The sequence below is a fragment of the Cylas formicarius genome, unplaced genomic scaffold, assembly GCF_029955315.1.
Source record: "Cylas formicarius isolate icCylForm1 unplaced genomic scaffold, icCylForm1.1 PGA_scaffold_8__14_contigs__length_24414737, whole genome shotgun sequence".
Classification (NCBI taxonomy): domain Eukaryota; kingdom Metazoa; phylum Arthropoda; class Insecta; order Coleoptera; family Brentidae; genus Cylas; species Cylas formicarius.
This window is the reverse complement of record NW_026844361.1, coordinates 22,113,834-22,126,896: the sequence shown is the minus strand read 5'-3', so window position 1 is coordinate 22,126,896 and position 13,063 is coordinate 22,113,834. Positions and strand designations below refer to the sequence as shown.

General features: G+C 36.6%; 1 protein-coding gene across 5 annotated transcripts in view; it reads left to right on the top strand.

Annotated features, from left to right (window-relative positions):
* The window catches only part of LOC132706855 (ephrin type-B receptor 1-B), a 340,303-nt gene that overhangs the window by 285,341 nt on the left and 41,899 nt on the right, over positions 1 to 13,063 (top strand). For all 5 annotated transcript variants that reach the window (XM_060678452.1, XM_060678456.1, XM_060678453.1 and 2 more), the window contains exons 4-5: positions 3,063 to 3,243; positions 10,289 to 10,393. In XM_060678452.1, the coding sequence (XP_060534435.1) occupies positions 3,063 to 3,243; positions 10,289 to 10,393 (286 nt within the window). The remainder of the gene's footprint in view (positions 1 to 3,062; positions 3,244 to 10,288; positions 10,394 to 13,063) is intronic.

Below are 13,063 nucleotides of genomic sequence, written 5' to 3'. Positions count from 1 at the left end.
CGCATCTGAAATTCTAAGCAGCCATTACTTTCTATTTTACCGATTCGAGCGGATTTTTTTTTTGTACCGCATTCGCATTAAAATCAGAAGTGGGATTTCATTTTCGCAACATCCAAATCCCAAACGGGCGATAAAACCGGACCGCGTTCATAATCAAAAGGCACCCCCGCCTCCCGCGCGGCGGTGTAATCACCCCACCGGAACGGCGGCGTTGAATCAAAATTAACGGCAAGTGTCCAGGAATATAGTCGGGGCAACTTGTTTTCGCATAATCCGCCTATTGTGTATCGGGGAAAACCCGTAATCTTGCAGTATTTTTCGACGGGGGACGCCATGCGTCATATGGCCTAATGGAAATTTATCGAAGTCGATTTATAAGTTAATTTAGAGGAGTCGATGTAATTCCAAATCCGGGGTACAGTTTTCAAAAAAAAAACAAGATAAATGATGGATCTGACTTCGGGGGATATCTCTCTCTATCTAGTTATCAGAACTAAACCTAAATCCGTGGTTATGTATGTTTATATCAGTAAGTTTCTGGTTGCTCTGAGGAATAAGCAACTATACCATAACTTCTCGCCCTTGAGCCACGAACTCGCTCTATGAGCCTCAGTATTTTATTCCTTTCACCTCGTCATATGTGACATATGTGAAAATCGCAGAACGACCTTATCCCCTTCAAAATACTCTCCATTACAACTAATACATTTGTTCCAGTGGTGTTTCCACTGTTCGAAACATTTTTTTATATTCATCTTTGGCTATAGCCGACAGCTCATCCCTCGTTTTTTTCTTGACCTCTTCAATGTTGTCAAATCGCTGTCCTGTCATGTCCCTTTTCATACGTGGAAATAAGAAAAAGTCACACGGAGCGAGATCAGGCGAGTAAGGTGCATGGGACAGAGGAACCATGCCAAAAACTGTAAAAACAGAAATGGCTGTGTGTGCAGGTGCATTATCGTAGTGAAAGAACCAGGGGACTGGTCCGCCACAAATCGGGTGTTTTTTGTCGAATACTGTTGCGCAGTATTCTTAAAACTTCCAGATAAAAAGCTTGATTAACGGACAAACTCTGCATGAACTACGCCGTTGATGTCGAAAAAGCAAATCAGCATCGTTTTGATGTTTGATTTGACCTGACGACATTTTTTTGGAAGGGGAGACAGTGACGCCTTCCATTGGCTGGACTGTTGCTTCGTTTCTCGATCGTAACCATAGCACCATGACTCGTCACCAGTAATGATCTTTGAAAGAAAATCTGGATCCGCTTCAAGCTGTTGATTCAAAACACGACATGTTTCAACTCGTTGTCCTTTTTGCATGTCAGTCAGAACACGAGGAACAAACTTGGCAGCAACTCTTTTCATTCCCAAATCTTCGGTTAAAATTCGCTGAACCGTGTTCCAAGACAACCCACTAATAATTGTTCAATTGTCTGTCGACGGTCTGTGATCACAATATTTTCGTCGATTCGAGCAGTTGATGGACGTCCAGAACGAGGTCGGTCATCAATTGACTCGTCGCCATTTTTGAAGCGAACAAACCCCTGGTACACTTGGGTTTTTCCCATCGCATAGTCTTTATAAGCTGTTTTTAACATCGAAACAGTTTCAGCAGCACCTTTACCGAGCAGAAAACAAAATTTCACAGCTGCACGTGGTTCTTTTAAATTTGCCATCGAAAAAAGCGAAATAACAAAAAAAAAAACAGCGTTAACAGAAAATGGCACTGCAAGTGAACAAAACAAGTTAAATTTAAAACGAAGGTGGCGTTGAACCCGCAATAAGTTGTACTATCCACAACCTAGCGGCAGAAAGGTGTACTATACAAGCTCTACCCGCGGCAATTCAATTCCGGTTTTTTATGGGTACCTCCTCGTATATGTCGGGTTAAGGATTATTTTTAATTGAACATATAACTGTGCTCGTACAGAAAAGTGTACTGAACTTCGTTGACGTTCGCAACTTTGAGCAACGTTGTGCATAAAGATCTTCATCTTCATGCTATTACGTGGTCAAGCGGTATCATCATGTTCACACATGGAAGCCTTGCTGCCTGATATATTTCTATTTAATATAAGAGTTGCTTTCTGGACTGTAATAATTATTACCAATTTAGACCTGAAGATACACAGTTTGGAGTCTTATGTATTACAAATACGTGGATCGATCTGAAAGAATCCAAATAAAGTTCATTGATGTTCTAAATTTTAGTGTCAATAGACACTCGCTTGCATTCACTGAAATGAAGAAGATTGTGTTGGTGACCCTTTTGTTACACTGTTAGTCTTGTGTATTAGTGTCTCGATTTTTACAAGGCTTTACTAGAAACTTTTACTTCGCGTCTCATCGGCTTTATTATTTGTCTTTAGCGTTATTATCTGTTTATATAAACAACCTTTCCTTGTACTGCAATGTAATGTAATTTGTTTTTTGTAGTTGACATTTCCCTATAATTCGGCTACTCCAGGGAGTCTATTACATGTTATGTAAACAAATAAATATTTTATTATTAATATTCTATACAGTGTGTTTTTATTAGTGGAATTTTCGCACCCAAAATGACCCATTGAACGGTTGTAAGAAAAAATCCGGTAATTTATTTATTTATTACAAGTTTGGGTCGCTTACAGTACTTAGTACCAAAAAAAAATAGCAACCACAATGTTAGTTCAAATAGGTGGATTTATACAAAACAAACATAAGTCGGATTTAGAACATTATACAGAAAGAGGAAGATATTTAACACTCATACACTGCTAAGTCACACTATAAGTCCTAATAATGGAATATTTGATATATCGTTTAAACTGCATCTGAGACATTGAAGAGGTGTCGAGGTTAAAATTCATTAATTAAGTAATTGCTCAAATGTACCAAACTTTTCTATCCACACTGCATTTTTTTTTACTTAAGAATAATAATCCGCATTGCCGGCGCCATTATTCCGTGGTTGTTAAATTAGACATTTGGGGTGCGCCTTGGCAAATCACCTATAAACAATTTCAAAAATCTCTTTCGGTTCCACGACAAACGTTGATTTTGTATTTCGTTTCGTTCCAGTGGGTAGAGGAGTCGTTCACCAACTTCCAAAAGGGCATTAATTGGCGATCGTATGTCGTCTGCGACGTCGCCTACAGCAACGCCAATAACTGGCTGTGGACGCCGTTCATCGATAGGGGGGAGGCAAACAGGATTTATATAGAAATTAAATTTACCATCAGGGACTGCAGCCTGTTCCCAGGTACGTATATACGGCGCGTCAGAGTACAAGCCATTTTGTTTGTCTTAACTTTGGGACCGGGCGGTTGAATATTCATGAGCTTAATTAGAGATTTCGCCGAGGAAAACACAAAACAAATAGACTTTGTCGATTAGGGTTTAGGCGCCTTAACCTCGGGATCCAGTCAAATTCGTTAGGGTTATAAAAAAAAGGACCCGTGCTAAAATCCACTACGCTTTTCCAACCCTCCAGGCCATAAGTCAAATGCAGACTACGATCTTCGTAGAAGTTAAATTTCAAAAAACACTAAATAAGAATTAGTTATAAATATTAAATATGATTAGTATCATCTTCAAATCAATCCATCCAAGTCGGTTGTCGGTTGTTGATGAATCGAACTTGCTGACGTTCCACCAACCATCCTATTGGCTTCTTCTACTTCCTCGCGAGCTCTGAAAAAGTCAGCAGGGTGATTGGCGAAACATCAGCAAGTCCGATTTGTCAATAACTGACGCAGAAGGAATCCAGAAAATTTGTTGATGGTACGATCGATCTCATTTAAAAACTCATGTAAAAATTCAGGTCTTATCATTGATGGGAATTTAAGTTTTAAAGAACAGATTAAGTTATACCAAAAAATTGAGTTTATTCTATGTCAAACTTTAAGATAATTTAGTCACAATGTCCACTAAAATGTCAAGTGAAATGAAAAATTTAATATCATATCGTACGGATGTTCATGTTTACCATGGAGCTTTTACAATGTATTTATTTGGATGATCACTGATTCCATGGCAAAACATCTTTCTTTTTGCTTGATTTTCTTAGCACTTCTCTCGTTTTATTCTTTTCTCCCTCTTTCTAATTCTTGTGTCTCTTTGGTTGAGCCATTAATGTTATTGTTTTAAGTTTAGTAGGATTCAACATCACCTTGCTTCGGAAGGTGGCATTATTCTTTCTGAACATCGTTTATATTTGGTCTGGCGACAAGGACCTTATGTAATTCGTGGCATTCTTTTAAAAATCAATGCAGACGGATTTATGGTTCGAGCTTTTAACTGTAATTTTTAGTTTCATTTTGTTACCGACCAATCATACTTATTCTAGAGATTATTTCACTGTGTTCGATGACAGCAGATGCTTCGATTACAAAAGATTATATTCACTATCAAATGTTAACAAATTACAAAGGAGACTCGCATTTTCTAAAGTATATCAATATCAATATCAAGATGAAGCAGATAGTCTATGTATAATGCTCTCTGAAGATAACGTAGACCTGGAAAATGAACGCAATTAACCTCGATTAGTTAATGGAATCGTATTATAGGTTATATAGTTATAATATATTGTAGGTGAAAATACCGAAGGCATTACGTCGATAGCCGTCAGACTCCTCATACCGTCGATGATGCATTGCCTTCGCAAAAATATCTCTTTTAAAAAATGACCTTATATGCATACGTACGTGTGTGCCCGCCCCGAAGACCTCGCTGGTACGAAGAGAGATCGTTATCGACGCTTATTATTTATCCGTTTTAATATACTGGGACGGGTTATGAAAATTATGACTAAATTGTATAATTTAAAATAATCGGGTGTACGATTTATCAGAATGCGGACAAGGCTTTTACGGGAGAAAGAGAGATATTATCCAATTTGCGTCTTGTGCATTCCTCCACGGTTATACAGGGTAAAACAATTCATCGGCCACCGAGATGGCGAATTAGTTAGGTTACGGTATGTTGAAAGGGGCACTTGGAATTTCATTTTCTCATTTGATATTCTCGGACCTTGTTTGACCCCCGAATCTGGTTTAGTCAGGCGGATTGCTTGTGTTGACGGAAAAATCTTCTGGGTTATTGGAAAACTTAATTTTTCTTTCAGCAGAGATTCTCTTCCTACTCACCAAATCTCGCTCGTACTGTTCTTATTCAGGAAAAATTTTCCTTTTAAATTTCATACTTATTTCATATTTTTTTAGAATTTGCCGCCATGGCATTGGTCATGAGACTAATATAAAAGTGTTTATGAATCTGTTTGTAAATCTACAGTACAAATTAATTTTGTTTAAAATAGAATTTATCATTTCAACGAAATCGTCGAGGTACTCCATTTTTGTACTAAATCTTCCAACTGATCTTCAGAGCTTCATCTTAAAACTGCTGCTCAGAAACAAGTGTTGCAGATCGATCAAGACTCACACTATCGCGCATGCGGATTAGCTTTATGGACTTCGAATAGAATACGTTCCTAAATATCAAATAAGGTTTACTAACATCATACAGATAAGCAATAATCTTAACTTAAACTTAACTGGGTTTTCAATATGTACGCTGAAACAATATTACACTTTTCAATTGTGGTGAAGAACTGGGCAAGGGGTTTGGAATTTAATAGACCAACTGTGACGAAGCTGCTGAGGCAGGTCGACCAAAAGCGCTTGTTTTCAAATAGGAAGGAGCTAGGAAAAATCAAAAGTGGTGTTTTTCCAGTAGAACGCATCTACTAACAAGAACTATGTTGCCATGGTCTTCGTTCATAATTCAGGCTTTGAAATTATTGAGCAAGAACTCTCCCGATTTGGCTTCTAGTGACTCCAGACGCGATTGCAGTCCAAATCAAAAGATTTTTTCGAATGACGTTCCAGCCCTTAGTTATCTTTATTCCGAAACCAAGTTGATAAATGGAAGAAAATATTTTTTTGTAATTTTTTTGTTTTTTATTTAAGCCCGAGGTAAAACTAATAGGACGATCATTGTATTGTGTTATTCGTCGTTTTTAAAGCCTTTACTACATCTCTGTTGACGCTGACTCAAATATGTATAAACCATCAAGTACCTGTAAAAAATACGATCTCTCAACTGATGGACATTCTAGGTTAAAGATATCTCCACTGTTAAATGCACTAAATAAAAGAAAATAACTAAAACTAGAGTAAATGAGCCTTGCATTTTTGATGAACAAACAAAAATTTACTGTTTATTTTAGGGTAATCGCTCCAGCTTCTTCCGTTAGTGATATTGTAAGCTTGCCAATTCCAAAAAATTGGATAACGATAGAAATAAAAAATGCTTCGATTGGCATAGCTTGCTTATAATTTAATAATTTATTTATTTAATATTTAATAATTTATTCCATTCCCGCGTTTTATTTATTCGATTACCGTGCAGATATATTTAATACCTAACTTACCGGTAATTATGCAATCACACTTTTTCCGCACACGATTATATATATTTATCAATTTATTACGCGTAATCTGATCAACGATATGCCGCGATATTTCACGGGTCAGCGATTATTAATTTCTTGCCGTTTTTTTTTTTTAATTATCCGCGGAGCCAGATGAATAAATGCGACGAATAAATGAATGGTAGAAAAGTGAGGCAAATTTTACAATAAAAAAAGGCTGCTAGTATTTTGTTTCCTTTTGCTCATTTTTATTTTTTTTATATTGCTCATACTTTATTTATTTTTAGATTACTAGCGTAATACACTTTCGTAACTGCCACAAAAAGGCAATACACAGTTTTTTTATTGAGAATTCTACGTTGTTTTTAATATTATCAATTTGATGGTGATTTTTAAATATCACCGATGAGCATTTATTACGATCTTTTTTACCATTATTATACATATACGATATACGTTTTTTTCGATTGCCATTATTATTTAAATATATATTCTCCGTTCATTCAACTGAGCACCTTCGATGATTGCTGTATTTAAATCTACAACAGTCGTTTGCGGTCTGATCTGGCCAACGGCGGCTTGCCTTTGTATTCCAATTTCTTATACTGGCTGTCTTTGGACTCCGGGCTTCCTGTTTACACCCTAGAAGTTGGAATGTATAATAATAATAATAATAATAGCTGGGGACTTTAACGGAAGGACGGGAAATAAAGCACATAACAAAACAGTAGGCCAATTCGGGGAGGACACAATTAATGACAATGGTGAAAGATTAATTGAAATTTGCGAATTAAACGACTTAAAAATTACCAACGGCTTCTATAAACATAAAGACATCCACAAATACACCTGGATACAAGAAACTAGGAATCTAAGATCCATAATAGATTACATAGTTGTTAGGATAACTACAACAATTAAGATACAGGATGTAAGAGTTAAAAGAAGCGCTGAATGTGGAACCGATCATCGACTAGTAGTTGCGTACATGCACTTTCCTTGGTATGGAGTAGCAAAGAAAAACAAAGAAGAGATAGCAAAACAAGAACAACAAAAAGACAACCAAAACAACCAGGAAATAAAAGAGAAAAGATTTAAAATTCACCTCCTAGAGGAAGAAACAATAAGAGATTTGTACAGACGTAGACTTGATGAAAAACTAATAGAGTTCAATTTTAATAATTTAACAGACACTTACGAACACGTGAAGAAGAGCATTAAAGAGGCAGCTTATGAAGCATTAGGAGAGGAAGACGGAAAGAACAAAAAATATACAGAAGAACTTAGTGAGGAAGCTATTGCAGCTATTCAGGAAAAAAAGCGCTTACACCAAAAATGGCTCTGTACAAATTCGGGAGAAGACCTACAGAAATATAAGGACAACAAAAAAACAGAGAAACAAAAAAACTAATTAGTAAAGAAAAAAATGAAAAATGGGATAGACTCTGCCAAAACATACAACAGTATACAAGAGGTACAAGATGCTCGGAATCATGGAGAACAATAAGATCTGTCAGATCAAATACCAAAGAGAAAGTCAATATACAGTTTACCAAAGAAACCGAATGGGAAAATTATTATCAACAACTACTAACGGAGACACGACCACAATTCTGGCAACAACTAACATACCAAATACAACCTAACAACAATCTAAAGCATGTAACAATAGAAGAAAAAGAAATAATAAAAGCCATTAAAGAATTAAAAAACAAAAAATCACCAGGGCCAGGGGGGATAGTGAATGAACTTATTAAGTATGGGTCGGACAAATTATTCAGAATATTGAAAAACATGTTTGAAAGAGCAATAAATGGAGAAACGTTACCAAGGGAGTGGAATACGGCATATATAAGCTCTATTTTCAAGAAGGGGGATCGTAGGAAGTGTACCAACTACAGAGGAATTAGCATTATATCAAGCATGGGAAGACTATATGGAAAGATAATCAAAAACAAAATAGAAGACCAGATAATAGGGAAAATAGGTGAAGATCAAGCCGGTTTCACGGCAGGGAAGTCATGCGTTGATCAGATATATACGGTAAGGCAGACTATCGAAAAGAAAAAAGCTAAAAACAGAGACATCCATTTAGCATTCATAGATATAGGAAAAGCTTATGACTCTATACCCAGACAACAACTTTGGAAAGCAATGGAAGATATTGGGATAGAAAGAGAACTAATAAAAGCCGTAGATACAATGTACAAGAACAACGAGTTGTCGGTTAAAATAGGTAATAGGTACACAAATCGATTCACAACATCAAAGGGCCTACTACAAGGATGCCCTACATCAACAACGTTGTTTAAAATCTATCTTGAGAGGACGCTAACACAATGGAAAAGAAAATGTCAAGGTATGGGAGTCCTAGTACGCGACGACCACTTATACACCCTAAGCTTTGCCGACGACCAGGTGGTCATAGCCCAGGATGAAGACGACTTGAGTTACATGCTCAGAAAGCTGAAAGAGGAATATGAGAAGGTAGGTTTGGAAATAAACTTCGAAAAGACAGAATATCTAACAACAAAAGAAGGGGAAATCGAAGATTTAGAAATAGATGAAAACACAACCGTAAAAGCAACAGACAAATTTAAATACTTAGGGTGTATAATAACAAAAGATGGATCAACAGAAGAAGAAATCAAATCTAGACTAGGTCAGGGTAGAACATGTATAAAACAACTGAACTCCATTATATGGAACAAGAAATTAACAAAGAAAACAAAAACAACAATATTTAAGACAATAGTAGAAAGTATAATTACATACGGAGCAGAAACCTGGCTATTGAACAAAAAGAACAAATCTAAAGTAACCGCCGTCGAAATGGAATATTGGAGAAGGTGTTGCCAACGAACACGCATGGATAGAATACGTAACGCAGAAATCAAGAGGCAAATGAATGTAGAAAAAGACTTATTAACTACAATAGCAGAAAAACAGCTTAAATGGTATGGTCATGTTAGACGAAGTGACGATAGACGGTGGATAAAGAAAATCACAGAGTGGAGCCCTATGGGACGTAGAAAGAGAGGAAGACCCAGAAGGTTGTGGAGGGATGAAATAGATGAAGCCATGGAGGAAAGGGGGTTGGAAGACGGAGATTGGAATGACAAAGATGAATGGAGAGTCTGGTTGAGAGAGGGAAAACGGCGCGAGCTGTAACAAACCCCATATATATATATATATATATATATATATATATATATATATATATATATATATATATATATATATATATATATATATATATATATATATATATATATATATATATATATATATATATATATATATATATATATATAAGTTGGAATGTTCTATTAAGGTCGATGAGTTTCTTGCGAATAAACTTCGATGTAATTTGGCTTCAATGGTTTAATAAAAATTAATAGATATTTGGTGCCTGTTTACTGATTATTCGTCCAAAAAATACTTAGAACTAATAAAAATCACAGTCATTTCGACAAGCCAGAACTCGAAGAACCTGTTCAATTAGAGAAGATTCCTCAACATCTACCAAACTTATTTACGTCATGATTCAAATATTTAAGGTGATAGTAACTTTTCACGTTCACTTTTCATGCATTTGGCACACTCTTTTCTGAACTTTTCTTTACCATCAGTATTGATAAACCTACAGAATCAAAAATCTGTTTCTAATAAGATCTGCAATATGCAAGATTGTCAGAACTAACACTTCTAAAGAGGTTATAATAACAAAAATAACGCCAATCTGAATTTGCTCTGGTTATAGAGAATATAATTAAAATATCCAAATCTGCGGAAAGAGTTCCTGCGCTTCTGACGCAGGTCTCGCCTCGACATGTCCAAATAATAAATCCGTTCGTGTTTTCTTTCGCAGGAAATGCGCTGTCATGCAAGGAGACGTTCAGCCTGCTGTATTACGAGTTTGACGCCGCGACGCGAGAGCCGCCGCCCTGGGACGCCGAAAGATACAAGTTAATTGGTGAGCGTGGAATTATTTTTCTTTTATACGACTAGGAAAAGTTGGTGTCGGTTAAGATTACTCCCGTCCCGCGTTGTTGCGGTAAATAAATTGTTTTCATATTAGTTTCGAATGTTTGGAGTGCGCGTCAATTGGTCGTTACTTTTTTTTACACGTGGTTAGTGTTGTTTAGTTTCTGTTATTCTGTTATTGAGTTCTATCATTTAAAAATACATACATCTGCGTTTTGAGATTATATTATATATATTATATATATATATATATTATTTCTTTGGAAAAATAAAAAATTGAAGCAGGGTGTCGAAGAACATTAAAAATTGGTTGTTAAGGGGAATACGGTTATTGAATATTTTCCGAAACTGATCACATCGATTTGAAAAAAAGAATAAAATCAGATATTTTTGAAGGAAATGTTGCCCCAAGTTAATGAAACTTAATATATGTAAGGAATAGTAAACTCGTATTCAACCATAAACAAAATTAAATGCATTCTAATAAACGTGACAGTAAGGGGTGTTTTTTTTTCGATGTATAGAACTTTAAGTTGCAATAAAACAACGATGGATTATTCGATTGACATGAATTTAATTTATCCGAGAGATAATCTTGTGGCATTACATTTTAAATATGATTTCTGGCATATGACCGCCGCGGCTGGCGCGGATCTAATCCAATCTGGACGTCCAATTTTCGATGACTTATTCCAACATTTGTGGCCGTATATCGGCAATAAGACGGCGAATGTTGTCTTCAAAATGGTCCAGCGTTTGTGGCTTATCCGCATAGACCAATGACTTTACATAGCCCCACAGAAAGTAGTCTAGCGGTGTTGAATCACAAGATCTTGGAGGCCAATTCACAGGTCCAAAACGTGAAATTAGGCGGCCACCAAACGTGTCTTTCAATAAATCGATTGTGGCACGAGCTGTGTGATATGTTGCGCCGTCTTGTTGAAACCACATCTCCTGGATATCATGGTCATTCAATTCAGGAATGAAAGAGTTAGTAATCATAGCTCTATACCGATCACAATTGACTGTAACGTACTGGCCATCATCATTTTTGAAGAAGTACGGACCAATGATTCCACCAGCCCATAAAGCGCACCAGTCAGTTTTTCTGGATGTAACGGTGTTTCGACATACACTTGAGGATTTTGTTTTGTTTGTTGACGTAGCCATTCAACCAGAAGTGCGATCTCGTTTTGGGCCCATTCGACGAATCTACGCCTTACTTGATGATCGTTTGGCTTCAATTCTTGCACGAGTTGGATTTTTTAAGCACGTAAACCAAGATCCTTCCGCAAAATCTTCCATAAAGTGGATGGACACAGATCCAATTCCTGTGCTCGATGGCGGATGGACTCATTCGGGTCTTCCTCAATGCTACGCTCTACAGCAGCAATAGCTTCTTCTGTACGCACCGTACGGCGTCTCTGGGGATGCGAGTTATCATTAGGGGTGAACGTGGTGCGAAAACGTTCCACGGTTAATCGAATTAACTGCTCTGATGGACGATGTTGTCGACGATAAAATGGACGTAGTGCGCGATTCGTATTCCGTACAGAATTCATAATTTTTTCTTGCATGTGTAATTATTATGCCAATTGGACATTAATTTAAAAATTTAACGTTACCAAGTGACTATTATTTATTCATCATATAATAATCATTTATGGATGGCATAATCATAACCCTCCATCCAAAATACATCAAGCAAATTTTAAAGTTATTTTACTGACGCCAGTGTCAGTCGGCAACGAGCTGATACAGAGATTTTACCGCGTATAACCGTTTAAATTCTGTTTTCATCCCAACAAACTGTTCCTACCCACTTTTATAATAATAAATACCGTCTGCTTGAGTGCGGGTTGTTACTCTAAGTAAGCGAGTGTAACAACACCCATTTCTTCTAAAATGCTGTTTTTATTTACAAAATTTAGTTGAAAAATGTTACCTAACCAGACCAAGTACTTGAAAAACTGAAAAAAAAATTATCTTGTAATTAGTTTTCTGTGCGCATGTGACAACATGGCCTACTAATTTAATAATTTTTGGATTTTGAAGACAAAAATCGTCACCGCTGTGAACACATCGCACTGTACATTAAGGAACGCTACACGATATGATCTCTTGAGATTTGTTCGACTGTGCTCATTAAATGTAATTAAGGTTTTACAATAGAGACGATAAAATAATGATGATTGATTAAGATCGCGCCATCGGGTCAGGGGGCTTGAGAAGTGTTGTTCATGGCAGTTAATCGTGTTCAATTGGCGGAATTAATAAACGCGGAAGGTACCAAATTACACTCGCCGCGTCGTCAGTAGAGTATATTCGATTGCGTATTTTTGCGTAAGCTTCTCTAACCAGTAGCAATTTTATCAATTCATTAGCAACTAACTGGCTAACGTTTGCAGAGCAAAGGCCATGGTTTTTGTTGAATTCATTCATTTATTTATCCCGCGAACTCGAATCCCAAAGTGCACAGAAGAAAGCAACGTGTTTGCGCGTTTGCTAGTTGCTTGATTTGTCTTTATTCCTCCATATTCCATGTTAATTGCGAGTCAGCTTAGTATATCCGTGATTATGTTATCTGCCTATCCTTTTAGTTACTCATACTTACTCTTCAATACTATATTCGCATCCCTCGAACTTTGAGTCAGCATTT